The sequence below is a fragment of the Miniopterus natalensis genome, chromosome 4, assembly GCF_054644295.1.
Source record: "Miniopterus natalensis isolate mMinNat1 chromosome 4, mMinNat1.hap1, whole genome shotgun sequence".
NCBI lineage: Eukaryota > Metazoa > Chordata > Mammalia > Chiroptera > Miniopteridae > Miniopterus > Miniopterus natalensis.
The window spans coordinates 51,963,430-51,979,920 of record NC_142084.1 but is presented as its reverse complement, the minus strand read 5'-3'; the positions used below and the strand labels follow the sequence as shown (position 1 = coordinate 51,979,920).

General features: G+C 38.1%; 1 protein-coding gene across 1 annotated transcript; it reads right to left on the bottom strand.

Moving 5' to 3' along the window:
- Positions 1-808: 808 nt before the first annotated feature.
- CTSO (cathepsin O) lies at positions 809-16,458 on the bottom strand. The gene is made up of 8 exons (XM_087816145.1): positions 16,285-16,458; positions 13,305-13,413; positions 12,568-12,707; positions 10,189-10,356; positions 8,856-8,977; positions 6,040-6,203; positions 4,703-4,795; positions 809-2,474 (listed from the first exon to the last, which is right to left on the bottom strand). Exons 1-8 carry the CDS (start codon positions 16,456-16,458, stop codon positions 2,440-2,442), a joined length of 1,005 nt encoding a protein of 334 aa, XP_087672271.1. The 3' UTR covers positions 809-2,439.
- Between the last annotated feature and the right edge of the window lie 33 nt (positions 16,459-16,491).

The following is a 16,491-nucleotide window of genomic DNA, read 5'->3' as shown; positions in this document are numbered from 1 at the left end:
CCTCATCGGGTGAACTTCAAGTAGTTTGTGGGGCGAGCTTATGCCTATGTGGAACAGCACAGACTAAGCTAGAAGATAGAACAGGGCTTCGGCGTGAGAGCTTATTTAAAAGAGTTAGTGTGTTATTTTTTAGGCATCGGGAAGTCCTCGGTTTAAAACAGGGGAAAAACATGGTAACATTGTCTTTAAAAAATGTAAATCCAGGGGACACACAGTACATGGATTATAATGAGAACCATCAGAATCACCTGGAGGGCTTATTAAATCAGTGTTTCACAAATCCTCGAGTGTTTTCTAGTCCGGAAACTATACTTTGAGAACCACTGGATTCTGGAACACAGGTTTATTGGGTAGACTATAAAATAGTGGAGATAAGATACTAAAGAACATGCATCTGGAAAGGAACAGCAGAAATAGAGAGGAGGCAGGTGACTAGGTGATCGGTTACTAAGATAAAACTGACCTAATTAAAATCTCAGAAGATTTCCCTCAATTTTACTCTTTGGGTTGATGCGGTTAACCAAAATAGAGACTCTAGGAGGTGCAGGAGTTTTTTTTGTTTTTTGTTTGTTTGTTTGTTTTTTGGAGATATTGAGATTACGGTGTTTATGGAGAAAACCAAAAAATAAGTACATGGATATGGAAATGAGTAAACTCTTGTGTGAATGTAAACACTGTGAGCACATTAACACTGTGTTCACAAAATGTAAGCCATCCACTTCTGGACACAGTCCTCTTAACCCAAAGTCAAATATAGGTTGTTTCATTATAAATGTCATCAAAATTCTGAGAAGCTGAGAGGTATTAATCATTTTGTAATTTAAAATTTATTTTAGCATTTGAAAAAGAATATCAGAAAAACATTTATATTACATAGACGTCAGTAAATGAACACAAACAGTTCCATTTGGGCATACTTAGATAACTAGAATATTAATCAATTAAACTATCAATGTTTGTCTTCTTAGAACACTTCTAAACCTGAGTCAACTCATAATCCTTTGATATTGGTTCTGGTTGGTGTAAGAAAAATAAATACAGTGTTTTGTTTTTTATTTTCTTTTTCCAATAAAGGGGATGGAAAAACAAAGGTCAAAAGGGAAAAAAGAAAAAATAGGATGTCCTCAATTTTTTTAGTGGTTGCTGTTACATTTAAAAAAACTTTCTGTTAAAATATTTTACATTAGAAAGCGACTATGAATTTTAGAGAAGAAATATTTATATATGCAGTATTTGATTAGATTTTCTTATATAGCTCAGTTAATACAATTATAAAATCAAAAGCTCTTATGCTCTGAGGTTCTCACACAGCCACACAAAATGACTTAGACAAGAGAGAGAACATGGACATGAGGAACCAGAAACCAGGCCAAAGCCAAGGAGATGCACAAAAAAGTAGTTAGAACAGGAGTCCCGGAAACATAAGCAGAAAACTGGGGAAACAGAGAGCCTGAGAAACTCACACGCTGGCTGATACCCCAGATTAATGACATTAGACTCTGATAGGGGTGTTGGCCTACAAATGATGAGAGAGAAAGGTGAGAGCCTGATGTTGGTGGCTTAGATGGAGCAAAAATAAATAGTTGTAGAATAGAAATGAAAAATAAACAATGAGACTTCTTATCCAGGGAAGTCAAACCACCAGGAAAACTTAAGAATGTCACAATAAAGAGTAAGAGAAAGAGGGTGGGAAAGTGTGGAGGAAACATGTTCCTTTCATCTAGAGAGATAAAGTAAGGAAGTGAATCCTACTGACAATGAAAATTTCCAAATAATAATTTGTCTCTCAGGCAACGTTGCTTGAGGTTTTCTCATCACATACTTGCCAAATAATTTATTGTCATTTAATTTCAATCTCCTAAAAAACTATCTTGTCTCTTTGTTTCTTACTCCATAATCTCTCTGCAGTTCAAGGGGTAAGTACTATTTGTTGAGGTAAAGCTACTGTATTTAAAAATTCTTATAAAATTCCATCTCAGAGGGCTGAGAGTATAATTATGAGAGGCACACAAATGTTAGGTTAGCTATTCTTGTATATAAGGGTAAGCTAAGGCAGTGATTATATCCCACAAGGAAAAGAAATTCTTATCACCTCTTTAATGACATTAAGGGTAAACATATAAAAAAACAACATCAAACAAAACCAGATAATAGCCTCTTCAAAGTGAAGAGACCTAAAGCATCTTAATCTGACATTCATTGCAGAGTAGGACACTGTTTCCCAGGCCATGGTGCTGGTGTTCTTCATACTGACTATGGTTGCCCATCTCTTTAGAAGAAGGGAACATGCCACAACTTAGTTTAGATGCTACTAGGTCCTAGAACCTTCTGTGGGTAGTTACTAAAACCTGAAGGCGAATAATGCTGAGAGTGAAGTACCGTGCTCCATTTCTTTATGAATCTTCATTTTTGTAGTCGTCTCTTGATCCTATCAATTAATCATACAAATACGGCAGAAACAAAATCTGCAATACCTAAGAAAAAAAGAAATTATTAGTATGAGTCTATTTCCTATTTATATTCCCTGTAAATAGCAAATTAAAATGATGTTCATTTGGGTTCAAAAGAAGTTAGCATCTACTAAGAAAATAATTTTACAGTTATAGGTTGTCAGTATAAACATGGCAACCTAAAAAGCAGGTATCAGAAGAAATGACTAATATTTTTGTTTCAAATAAAATGACTAACTGAACAGGTGAATGTATCTGAAATCTTTATTGCATGTATATAACTTAGAGGTGATAAAATAATTTATAGAACTATTTTAAATAAAATTTGAAATTCAAACTCTAAGATTTGAACTTTAATTAGCAAAAATTCAATAAATCATGTGTGCTATGTTTTCTGAGCACACAAGAACATAGATCTCAATATCATGGTGAAAGCAATAAACAGCCCATTAAAGACTGGATTTCATTGTAATTAGCTATGTTTTTGAAATCTCTTGGGGCCATGGGACGCTATCTGTCTTATACCATGATTCCTAAGAGTAATGTGATCATCAAATACTTTCAGGAAGGATTTGGATTCTTGTGTAATTACTAACTAGCCACACCCTTGGAGAATCAAAAAGGGGAACTGGTAGAGAGAAGAAATTATTCCCACTCATCCTCAGGAGAGCTGGGGGCCAGGGAAAACACGGTGGTGGGGATTAAAGTGATAATTGAGGCAACTATGAACCAATGTCTAAATTATGTTCTTGTAACTGTCCTACCAGAGCTTTGAAAACTGCCACTCTTCAGCCCAGACACAGGCATCACAGTTAGAAATAATTTATGTTTAGTAGCAAAGGTTCAATGAATGGCAGAAGTAATTTATCTGGATGTTCTAACAATGTAAAACCCCAAATGATGTTACAAAGTGGGGGCATGATTGGGTTGGCAATGCTCTGGTTTAAGATTTTATGATACTCATTCTCTTCAATAAATAATTGATGAAAAATATTTTACTGGGGTGATAAAGAAGGCCATTTATTAATTCTCGTGAATTCTACTTTTTGGAACCATTGGGCAGTACTCACTGACTGAATCAAAACATAAACTCTCAAACAATCTATAGTGTTCTACATTTTTTAAAAAAGTTATATGTATGTTAGAGATAATTTTAATGAGTAATTAAATGATTGCTCTCATATGCAATATAGTTTCATTCTAACTTGATTCAGAAAATATGCTGATTTCCCAGATCAAAATTGTAGAATATAGGTTTGGATATAAGTTTTAGGATACAGTTTAAAGTATTTACCTAGCTATTTTAATTTGGTTTGTGGTTAATTAACAAATACAATTGTTATTCTATAAAAGAGCACATTTGGTATTTGCTTAAGCTTCTCCATTTGTGGGTGTTGTACTAGAATTTTGCAGGTGAAAAGGGGTCTATTAAATCAAAAATAATTCATACATTTTCATATATTTTGATCCAAAGGAAAAGTGATTCTTGATTATCCTTGAGCAAGTAATATTATTATTTTTTAATTTATCTCTATTGTTGAAAGTATTACAGATATCCCCACTTCCCCCCCCCCACTGATCCCTCCACCCCACAGGCCTTCACCACACTATTGTCCATGTCCAAGAGTCATGCATTTATGCATATAAGTTCTTTCATTAATCTCTCTCCACCCACTCCCCCAACCTGCCTTCCCACTGAGATTTGACTGTTCCATGCTGTGTCTCTGGATCTATTCTGTTCATCAGTTTATTTTGTGATGAACAAAATAAATTCCACATATAAGTGAGATCATGTGATACTTGTCTTTCTCTGACTGGCTTATTTCACTTAGCATAATACTCTCCAGTTCCATCCATGCTTTATTATTAAAACACAAGTTAAGAAAAACTCATTCAGTTTTAAAAAGTAAATTTGGAACTAGGGGATGTTTTTGGAGGATTTCAGCCTCCTAAATTGAATATTTATCTGAATTTTGAAGTGGTTAACTTTAGTAAGTTATTACTTTATTTTATAATGTTTTGCTTATTATATTTCACTACAGTCTTTCTTCCTTTTTAAAGCATAAATATGTGTGATAGTGTCTCTTCTTTAAAACACTATTTTATTTTTATCAATTGGTTAAAGAATGAAAATTATTACTATAAAAGTGACTTGAGTACATGGAAGCATACTATGGACTGGACAGGTTTGTAATTTTAATATATCTTCCTGACACTTAGCCTGGGGTTTTAAACACAAATTCATGACTCACCGCAAATATTACCTCCCATTTTCACATGGGCATAGCCATCTACTCCCCAAGAACTTCCCCATGAGTTCCGCACAATCCAATATGGAGTACTTCCTACAAAACAAAAAAAGTTAACAAACTCTGAAAAACTCATATTTGTGTGAATGCATGTTTACTTAAAGTGTATTTCTTGATCAGTGTAGTAGCTTTGAAAAAACAATTAAAACTATAATTCAAATACACGGAGGCCAAATAGCATGTTATTAAACAATGAATGGGTTACCAATAAGATCAAGAAAGAAAGAAAAAACTTCCTTGAAATAAATGAAAATGAACACACAACAACCCAAAATCTATGGGACACAGAGAAAGCAGTCCTAAGAGGGAAGTTCACAGCACTGCAGGCCTACCTCAAAAAGCAAGAAAAATTTTTAGTAAACTATCTAATCCTGCGACTTAAGGAATTAGAAAGCTCCCCTGTGAAGCCATCCGGACCAGGGCTTTTGTTTGCTGGGGTTTTTTTTTATTATTGCTTCAGTTTCATCAGTTGTTGTTAAACTATCCAGGTTTCCTGATTCTCCCTGATTCAGTTTTACATGATCTCACTCATATGTGGAATCTAAGAATAGATTGAGGAACAAAATAAATCCAGAGACATAGGAGCATGGAACAGATTGATGAATCTCAGTGGGAAGGCGGGGGTGGGAGAGTGGATGGGGGTGGGAGAGATGAATCAAAGAGCTTATATGCATATATTCGTAACCCATGGACACAGACAATAGTGTGGGGAAGGCGGGGGGGGGGGAAGATGCGGGGTGGACGGGATCAATGGGGGGTGGGAGAGGGATATCTGTAATACTTTCAACAATAAAGATACGTTAAAACAACAACAAAAAACCCACTGTAATGAATACTAAATTAAGCTAGCTAAGTAAACTTGAGCTGTACTTAGTGTCACACTTCAATTATTGGAAATATATGTTTGAATTCATTTCACTTAATACAGAACCTGCATATAATGAAAACAGATGCACACATTTCCAAGGTATTAGAAACAGGGAAAAGATAATTGTTAGACATGTATAGTAGAATAATAGGCACTTCTATTTTCCCAACAATTATCCTAAATATTCCAGATGGAAAATACACACAATTTAAATCAGTAATTATCATAATTTTAACAACTTATCCACCAAAATTGATAAGGAGGAACACAATGGGGTTATTTATATCTGGAAGTCTACTGAAAAGTTGTAAAGGTCCTAGGAGGACTTAGACATAACGAGACCAAATTTTAACTTTTTAAAGGGTGGCAATCATGTCAATTACAAAAGCAATCACGTCTTACCAGCACTTACCTGTCTTATCAAACCCAGTTATGATAACTGCATGATCTGCTTCTCCACTAGAGCAATGATGCTGTATTATCCCTCCCAGATAGTCTTGCCAGCTCACTGCATCCACTATCCCTACCAAAGGACCAAAGGTAAGAAGTGTTTTTGCCATTTCGTCTTCTTGGTCACTACCAAAAGAGAAAGTATTTGGTTAAGGAGTTTAGTTTTTAAGGTAAGAAAATTTTATAAAAGTGATCTCTTTAATCTTTGTACGGATACATGTAGGTATGGTTGGAATTACAGGTCTAAACAGTGGAGGCTACAAGAAGTCTGGGAGATTGGCAGTCAACGACTGCAGTGAATATTAAGAACCCAGGCTCCTTTTATGTTATTATTCTGCTATGTGAGGTATCCATTCCCAAGGTCAATTAATGGTCCAAGATGGCTGCAGGAGCTCCGGCCATTTAACGCATATTTCAGACAGCAAAGTGCAAAGGAGAGGCGCTAGAAGATTTCCCAGAAGTAACACACACACACTCTGCATATATCTGCATGGATCTCACTGGCTAGAGCTCAGTCACATGGCTAAGTCCAGCTTCAAGGAAGATCGTAAATGGAGTTTTGCAATTGGCTGGCATAGTATCCAGCTATAATATAGGGATTCTTTTAATAAGGAAAGTGGAAAGACTGGATGCATGGAGATATCCCTGCCACACCACGTGAGAAGCAAGAGACTGATTAACTGCCCGCCCGGGTGTGGCTCAGCAGTTGAGCATTGACCTAGGATCCAGGAGATCGTGGTTCAGTTCCCCATCAGGCACATGCCTGGGTTGCGGGCTCGATCTCCAGTGGGGGGCGTGCAGGAGGCAGTGGATCAATGACTCTCTCATCACTGATGTTTCTATCACTATCTTTCCCTCTACTTTCCTCTCTCTGAAATCAATAAAGATATTAAAAAAAAAAAAGAGAGAGACTGATTAACTTATGTTAGTGAATGTCAAACATAGATTATAGGGAAAGGTTACCCCAAAGTGGCCAATATAATTATGTGATAGAAGAAATGTGAAGATGCCAGGGAAACTAGTACTAAATTGTAAAGACTGCAAAAGACAGTTATTGCTTTCAAATATGGACATCTATTGATGAATCTTGGGTTACACAGTGTTTGGCCTTCACTGATCTTGGCTGAATGAGTAAACCATTATTTACATTTTTAAAGGTCAGCTTTGTGCATGAAGGACACTATCACCAAGTTATTGATATTTCAGGCCATGAAGATATCATTTGGTAGTTTATTGCGGCAGCAAGACATTCCTGGATTAGTGGCTTGAAAGAGTATATAATCCTCACTATGCCCAACTAGACATCAGTTTCTACCAAGAGGGTATTTTCTCCACAGATGGGGGAAACATGGAATGACTAACAGTGGAATTTAGTCACTGAAACAGAAACTACGCATTTTTCATTCTACACATTTATTTGTTACCTTTTAACTTGAAGATGTTTTGGGGGGATCTATAACAAGTCATTTCTAATTTTTGCTACTGTAATAATAATTGGTATTCATTAACATTACCTGAGACAGGCAAAATTATATAATTCTAAAGAGGCATCATGGTAGGGTATGGGCTCTGAAGTTCTGCGTACCTGTGTTTGAATTACAGCTGTATGCTGGAGTCATTCCACCTACCTTGCTGGATCGATATAAGAATAAAATTATACGTATAAATTTTGTAGCATGCCTAACATATAAATTATCCTCTAGGTTTACAATATTGTTTCCTTCTCTCACTTCTAAGTTATCTAATAACTAATTTTGCTCAGCATAGGTTTTAGTGTATAGTATATATTTTATTGTATTCAATTTTTAAAAAGTTTATAATCTAAATATGATAATCTGTATTAACCAGAACACAGCTGTCTCCATCTTTTTAAGATAACAAAAGATTTACTGTAAATACATGATCCAGTTACAGGGACAGCCTGAGGGAAGGGGAAAGATCAAGAAGAGAAATATTTTTTAGAATGCCAGGGTAATTAACATTGTAGGATCAAAGAAATAATTTAGTAATAATTCCTGCTTTGAGGCAGAGCTAAAGAAAAAATAGCAAACATACAGGAATCTATGAAACAGTAGACACGCCACAGTCAAGACCAGCAGGCAAATAAACGTTCCACTCTAACCTCAGAACTAACTAGCGTTGTTATCACTTGTCTTTCAGAAAGGTTTTGGCTTTTAGCAAATTAAAATATAGTCCAAACAGCATCTTCATTTCCATTACTAGCTCAGTGTAGTACTATCAAAACGTACAGTGTTAATAATGGGTATATTATTAAGCCTTATTACATGGTATTACAGGCCAGTGAAATCCCTAGTATTTAAAAATTCTAAATTTTATTGTCATTAAGGTTTGTTTCCCCTGAACCTGTCGAAGATAACGTGCCCTTCATGTTCTGACACAAATCCTGTCCCTCAGCCTATCCTTATTGATCTCTCACTCCCCTTGTGCTTATATAGGGTGTGCTACAGAATTGCTCTAGCAATTCACTCCTACTCGTCCAACTTTGAAGCTCATGCTTTTTCCCCTACTTCTGTATTTAAGGTCATGAGCTCTTAGTTTTTTTAGTATTCTTCAACAGTGTCAGCCCAGGACACAGCTATCGGGCCCAAACTCTGTAACATTCGATGGTGATTGACAATTAGTCTCTCTAGTAAAGAGTAGGTATGAAAACATTTACAAATATGCAGCAAAGACTTCAATCAAGTTACTAATTCCTAACAGTCGAGAGATCATAAATTAAGACATAAGAAGAAAAGCACAGTAGAATAAGACATTTACCTGAAGTCATGTGAAGAATAACCTTTGATTGAAAATCCAGAATGTGAATCAGCAAAGTATCGGCACAGGCCATTCTGTTCTTTAAATGGATATTCTGAATCTCTCACCAGTTTTACTTGCATCTAAAAGAAAATAATCACCCAAAGTGTTCTCTGTCACTCAGTTGTTTAGAAAATCAAATAGAACTTGCTGCCCCTTGTCAAAATAAGATTCATCTTGGCCACACCTTCATCATGTGGGATTCTTTGGGGAATAATAGGATCTTAAATTCAATCTTTAGGTGTTGCTATGGATAGCCTATGTAACTAGAGTTGTTATCTTTCTGTCTCTTTTACTTTTGTTTTTCCCATATCTTCCTTCCTTGGAACTTCTACCAATCTAATAACAAAGTCTTGTCATCTTTCTTCTGAGATTATAATAGGGCAACTGGTTCTGTCAGCAAGTCTTTGAGACTCACTCAGCACAGCGCTTTACGCACAGGCAATAGTTAGGCCAAGCATTCTTTCTATCCAGTTCTCTGTGCCTTTCCTCTGGCGTATGTCACTTTATAGTTGTCTACACACACTCCTCCTTTTCTGAATGTTGGGCTTATGAAAGGGAGAGGACACACAATTCATTGTTGTCCATAATACAGAGCAGCTTTTGGCATTCAGTGACTCAAATATAGCAAATGAATAAGGGAAGGATATTTGAGTTTGGGGAACTCCAGCTTGACAACCTTTTAGAAAACGTAATAGCACCCTCACTGGGGGGTTTCACACAATTGATGCTGGATCTAGGATAATGCCAGAGAGCATCCTAGGAACACTGAGGGACACTAACACTGAGGGATAGTGGGTAAAGATGCCCAATGAGAAGCAGAGGACCTAAGGTGCAATTCTGGCTCGGCGACTGATTTGGCAATATAATCTCACATCTTCATCTATATAAAGAGTTACTAAATTAGCTGACCTCTAATGTCACTTTTGACCTTAATTTTCAGAAATTTTATGGAAATAGGTAATCATATGGCCATATGCTCTCTTCTTTCTGGGTCACTATGTATTTGCAAAAAAAAAAAAAAAAAAAGCATTTACCTATTAAAAAATGCTCATAAATAAACATAAAGAATTTTTGGAAAATAGATCTCAGGTAAGATTTTTCCACCCTTTGATCTTGATGGCTGACTTGACTAGAAGCAATTCATTTTGAAATCTGATTAATCCAAGCTTTGGTCATCTAAATTTCTAAAAAACATTATTTAGTAAATGAGAGTAAACTGTTTGAATTTGGTACACACATTAAATTAGCGAAGGAGGAAACAAAGAGTTTTAAAGGCTGAGAAAATAGTCACCTTATTTAGCCAGTTCAAAGCACTGAGAGTAGATCCTCCATTGCAGCCATAATTATTATATGAGCAATCAATGACCTGCTGGACACTTAGGTCTTCCAAAGGCGCCCCTTTTATTGCATATGCTGATTCCACTGCGCCTACCACACTGAAGGCCCAGCATCCTCCACACTGTTTAAAAATAGAAATAAAGTAGCATTTATTATCGAGCAATATTGAACCCAAGTTCACCAACATTTTGCAATATCACAAGTTATCAAATCAAGTGATCAGAATCTGGAGGCCTACAAAAAAAAATAAATGCCCATCCTCTTGATTTCCAAATTGAAAAAAGAAAGAAACCAAAATTCTCTTTTAAACATCAAAATCCAATAATTAGTTAAAAGTAAATTGGTAGCATCACTATTGTAAATTAAACAGTGCAAGATAAAACCAAATTATAGAGAATGAGAAGAGAGACTGATGGTATTTTGAGAGATGTTCGTTCATTGAACTGTTTCTAAGAAGCGTACCAATTCCCACATTCTCTAATCCCTCTTGTCTCTCCCCTGATACTAAGCTTTGTATCATCTACTCCTAGGAAGGTGATAAGGTGAGGCAGGGGGAGGATGTATGTCGTATACGTTGTACTAATTATTTGACAGACACAAGAGCTGAATGCATTACTTTTTAAGCTATCAATATGCCAGCCTGTGCTTATTATAAATGCATATGAAATATCCTAATGATAAAAAGCCATATTAGTCATTCCTCATTCAAAGGTTGGCTGGCAATCTTCCCGATTCTGGATCTAGTAACTTGCTTTCATTGGACAAACTAGAACAAAAGAATAAAAGGGTTGATCCTGAAAGAAAGCCAGGAGATGGCGCAGATGGAATCAAAGATCACACACGAGAAAGACATCCACGGAAAAGGCAGAGGTGAGAGAGGGATTTGGAACTGCTGGAACTGACCTGATCAGAGGACCGTGCTGCAGTTAGGCAAAGAAAGAAAGAACAACTGGTTGTCTTTGTGGAGTCAAGTTTTGAACAACTTTATGGCTTTACGTGAGCTTATTTATGGCTAGATCTCTAGTGCCTATGGCATAGCAAAATATTCACTAAGGCACTGGACTGCAGAGTCTTCACCCACTGAGAAAGGTGAATACAGGTTGCTGACGTCATACCTGTAGCTGGCTTTAGTTAACCTACCTTTGGCTTCCCCAGGAGGGCAGTGCCTGCTCAAAAATCTCTCTCCAGTATACTCCCCTGATGAAAGGGTCCTAGTTAAAAGTGCCCCTTTCATACAATGTAGATACTCCTGGGAAGACTGGAATGCAGACTACTTCACACTGGGTTATGAATCCAACAATAAAGCAAATGATTTGGTGGTAAAATCTAATTCACAACAATGCATATAGAATCTGAGAAATAAAATGGCTCACCCTAACTAAATGGTGACTGGGAAACTGCTGGGTCCAGGATAGTTGTCATACTATCAGATAGGTTAGGTTTATCAGAGTGATCATTTTGTAATTTATATTAATGTCTAATCACTATGTTGTACACCTGAAAGTAATATAATATTGTATGCCAACTGTAATTGAAAACAAAAAAAACAAAAAAACACAAGGGGAGGCTGAATGACCTGTTGAGGTTTCCACTGCAGATAAACTGAGAGTATAGCCACGTGGTTAGGGGATCGACTTTCCTCCCTCAGCTGACATTCCCTGTGCTGCAACTTTTACTACCTTCTATCTTTTTTTTAAGTGTGTCAATAAGTGTGATACACTTTTTAATGTTGTACTCTAACCTTATTTCTCCCATAATCCCTTTCGTTTTTACGGCATGATTTTTGCACAGGTGGTGATTTTTGGGAACGTATGTATATGTCACATTATAGCAAAACTGACTGCATTTCTAAGGGTCACAGATAGAAAGTGTACTATCCTTTTGAGGTTAGGGTTTTCCATTGGAGCTCAAGGGATGAGGCCTGAGAACTCAAGAGACCAGGGCTGGTAAATGTATCTGGTATCCTGTTACTTTTTCAGTGTCGTTTCCCTGTCGTAGTCGACTTTACCTTTTCCAGCCTGCCATCTGCTACTCTACAGAAGGATTTGGTAACCATGACACAGCTCCTGGGAAGCACCCTGAGCCAGTGGGCTGGTGGCAATGGTAATTAGTGAGAGAACACACCAGGGAAGGTTTATCTCAGAAGAAAAGTCGGGCTTTTTCATCTGCCACCCATTCCATCAGAGTCTTAGCTTATTGCCATTTTTTGAGTGACTGGGGTGTGATCTTTCCTAGAGGAATGAGGGGTTCCATTACAAATCTGATTGAACTTGACCTCAAAGATGAGTTCTCATGCTAAGATGATTAAAAAGAACAAAACCCTAGAACTTACCGCCTTCTGGTTTCTCACTTGTGTTACAACATGCTTGTCTCTCCAGTCAAATCTTAATGGCAAAGACATGTTGGAGATGGGCAATGGCATTTTCGAGGAGTATCGGGGAAATCTGGAAGTTTTGCTCCTTAAATAGATAGCTGAGTAGAAACATGAAATGAAAAGATAAGAATATTAGATTATAGGGAGGACCCCTTGGGGTTCTTTTAGGAGGAACTTTTCAAACAGAAACAGAAGCTTTGCAGGAGAGCCTGCCATTTGTGATTTTTCTATGTGCTTTTCCATAGCATGAAATGCAGTCAACTGAAAGCTATAAAACATAAGCATTCCTACAATAGGGCTGGAGCTGCCATATAAAATGACTTGTTTGAAAGAAACAGGTCAATAATAAAAATGAATATAATTGGTACCATTTGTTTTATCATAATCTACGGAACCATGGGCAACTTGAAAAGAAACAGCACTAAAACTGCAGAAGGAATGAGGCGCTCATTGTCCCTTACAGCCACATGGAAGTCTCTATGTGTTTAATATTTAGTTCTTAAGTAATAATTAGAAGAATGGCCATGAATTTATTTTTCTGATAGCACCTGGTACATGCTTGATACTTAGGAAATATTTAATAAATGTTAACTATTACTCAATTTTTTAGATTCACAATTAAACAAGTCCTCAAAAATTAAGGAAACAACTTAATATCAGGGAATCAATCAACTAATAGGACCACTACACCATACCTTTAAACTCTTCAGGAAACAAATATGAAAACTGATTTATCCCATAGACGGCAGTGGAATTTTCACTAGGAAATAAAGAATTCAAGTATCGATGTCTTTTAAGACTTTCCTAAAAGAAAAGAAAAAAGGTAATTTATATCACCTATGCTAACTTTCCAAAGCAATTTGTGTATAACTAAGTTGGAGATATTCTTCAGGTATAAAAGTCAAAGCTTGATATATTTCTGGCAGGTCACAATGAAAGGTTGTATAAGATAATGAGATCATATTTATAAATGTTTTGTGTTAGAGCTACTATCTGATTTCAGGTATATTTTTGAGGCTGGGGAGGTATGTCTTATCCATTTGTAATTGTTTTCACTAAGCACTTGGAGAGCACTAAATATATATTTGTTTAACAGAGTGAAAAAAAAAATATTGCAAATAAGCACTAGATACCAGTGGAAATGGTCACCAATAGACACTCATGTGATTAAACAATTATGAATTTGGAAAGTGAGTCTTCTTTATCTTTGTATTTCCTAGCACTTAGTAATGAAGCATGGGAAAGGCAATGAGGAAATAATGAATAAATAAATCTGGTTCTATTGAGCTTTCTCGAATCCCTATCTCACTTAAGGCACAAAACTTCGTGAGAGATGGAATCCCAGGAATGGTCCAGGAAGACAGGTTGGTCTTTCTATCTTGAGGGAAAACATGACCATTATTTACAGGTTCCTCAGCTTTTGTGATAATTTATCTTAGGCTTGTCTATTACATGAGCATGCCTCAATTTCCTCATACTAACAATTGTGGGGAATAAATAAAATATTCAAGAGGCCACCATTTGATACATTTCCAATTCTCTCTCTTCTGTATTTGTTTATCTGATTATTCTGTGTCTGTTTCTTAAACCCATAAGCAAAATGAGGGGAAGGCCTGTCTTTCATTCATCACTGCATTCCCCACACCAAGCCCATGCCTGGCACACAACAGATGCTTAATTAATATCGGTTGTTGAATAAATATATAAAGGACATTTTATTTATGTCATGCCCTTAATAGCTTTAAGCTGTTTATTTTTAAGCAAATTATCCCTGGGACTTATCATAATCTTATCTCTCCTTTATTGAACATGCCTTGAAGGATTGTTAATCAGTAAAAAAAATAAACAGTTATTGAGTTTTAGGCATTTATAAATAATCCTGATGAATCAGAGCTTTGCATGTAATTTGCAGAGGAGAGGTATAAATACAAGATATAGAACTGAAATACAAAACAGGAATGTGTATGGCAAGTAACAATCAGAAGCCAGAGGTGGCTATTGCCAAGTAATTCAGAGGATTCGTTTACTCTGCAAGTCTTGATTGGCCATCCTTGTGAACTGAAGTAACCAGAGAATGCACAGAGCATGTGGCAGCCATGAGAATGGGCCTCACGGACCTCCATCGACAGGGAGTTTAACTTCTGCAGGCTGAATTACCGGGATGGACCCAGAGAACACGGTTCCCAGGTTCCCATAGGTTGCACCTAGCGAATCCAATGACTGAGCACTAAGACTAGTCTATGTGGGGGAAACAGGGCATGCCTCTGAAAGCTGGTTTTTGATTAATGAGTCCCTTATGGCCTTTCCTAGACAGCAGTCTAGGGCACTTCCCCCAACCTTCCTTTCCTCTCTCCTTCCCTCAGGGTAAGAACTTCACTGCAGTCAGATAGCTCTCCCAGACTCTCTGCCCATTTGCTCTCAGAGTCATAGATCCTGTGACACCGAAAAACAAATAAACAAATAAAAGAGAAGCCACAGATTGTTTCCAAAGTAAAATAATAGTATCAGTATACCCAAGAAGACTTATTTCCTATTTGCTATCATGGTAGGATACATACCAAGTCCACCCAAAATTTAAATTGTAATTAAAAATTTAAAAAATAGATAAAAATAAAAAAGATATCAAGTGTTGCTGAACACACAGGAAACATCAGCAGTTTTGAAAGGTGCAAAAGTTTGAAAAACAGATGGATCACATACTAGAAAAATGGGAGCTGATAAATCAAAACAGCCTTTGAACAGATTTGATGAAAAAGGATTATCTTTACATGTTTCTTGTTTTCCTTTGTTTTGACTGAATGTGTTTAATTGAATGAGTTACAATAAGCCATACCAGGTTCCTGTCTGGAAGGGGATCCAGGGCCAAAGAACTTGAGGAAATTATCTTATGATTATAAAACTAGGAAAAACATGTCGTTTTGACATCAATAAATATTTTGTCTTAATGCTCTCTAACGAACCTTATTTATACTTGGCTAACTGGTCTGTTCCAGAGTTTTAATGCTGGGGTAAAACCTAAACATAAATTATGAAGCCTTTTCAAAATAATCTGAAAAAGAAATAAAATGCTTCCCCTTTCTCTAAATCAGTCTCCATCAAGTCAGGTGAACTTTTAAGGGAGTGCGCGAGTCTAAGGAGTGGCCCCAGTTCAGGAAAATCATAAATGGGCAGCATTCCCGCCCCCCCCCCCCCCACCGCAGGCTCTTTATAAAATTCTGCTCCAGAAGAAGGTTACGAGCGCCCCCTTCCGGAAGAAACGAGGCAGTTTCCTCCGCTTAGGTCGGGTCCCGTCAGTGTGAGACCGGACGGCTTTGGCCGCAGCGCGAACCGCCCACGGGTGCGGCGGCAGGGGGCGCTTCTGATCCGGAACGGCTCGGACGCGTCCACTGATGCGCTGGGGCGCAGCGTAACAGTCCACAGCGAAAAGCACTCAGGGAGAATCAGATCCCCGGGTTAGCAAAGGCGCGGGAGAGCGGGAGACCCAGGCACGCGGGGGGGCAGGGAGAAGTGGTTGGCGGGGGGGGGAGGGTGGAACCCCAGCTCAGAAACCCCAGCGCGTACAGAGCTGCAGGCAGGGGGCCCCCCGGGAGCCGCGGCGCCTGGAGGCGCCCCCGCTGCAGCCCTGATGGGGGCGGGAGAGGGCGAGAGGAGACGGACAGGGGGCGCGCTCCGTACCCGGAAGGCGGCTGCCTGCCGCTCGCGGCTCCGCGGGCCCGTCGGGGCGGAGGCGGCCCCGGGCCCGGCTCCGCAGCCTTGGCCGCAGCTCCAGCTCCGGCTCCAGCTCCAGCTCCAGGTCCAGCTCCAGCACCAGCACAGCAGCCAGAGCCGCGGGAGCGCGCGCAGCCCCATGCCCGCGCCCAGGCCGCGGGCGCCCCCCGCGCC

Coding starts and splice junctions, on each gene's coding strand:
- CTSO (XM_087816145.1), bottom strand. CDS start 16,458: ATGGGGCTGCGCGCGCTCCCGCGGCTCTGGCTGCTGTGCTGGTGCTGG. Junction 13,414..16,284: donor GGCAGGCAGCCGCCTTCCGG/GTACGGAGCGCG, acceptor CTTTTCTTTTAG/GAAAGTCTTAAAAGACATCG. Junction 6,204..8,855: donor TATTCTTCACATGACTTCAG/GTAAATGTCTTA, acceptor CTCTTTTGGTAG/TGACCAAGAAGACGAAATGG.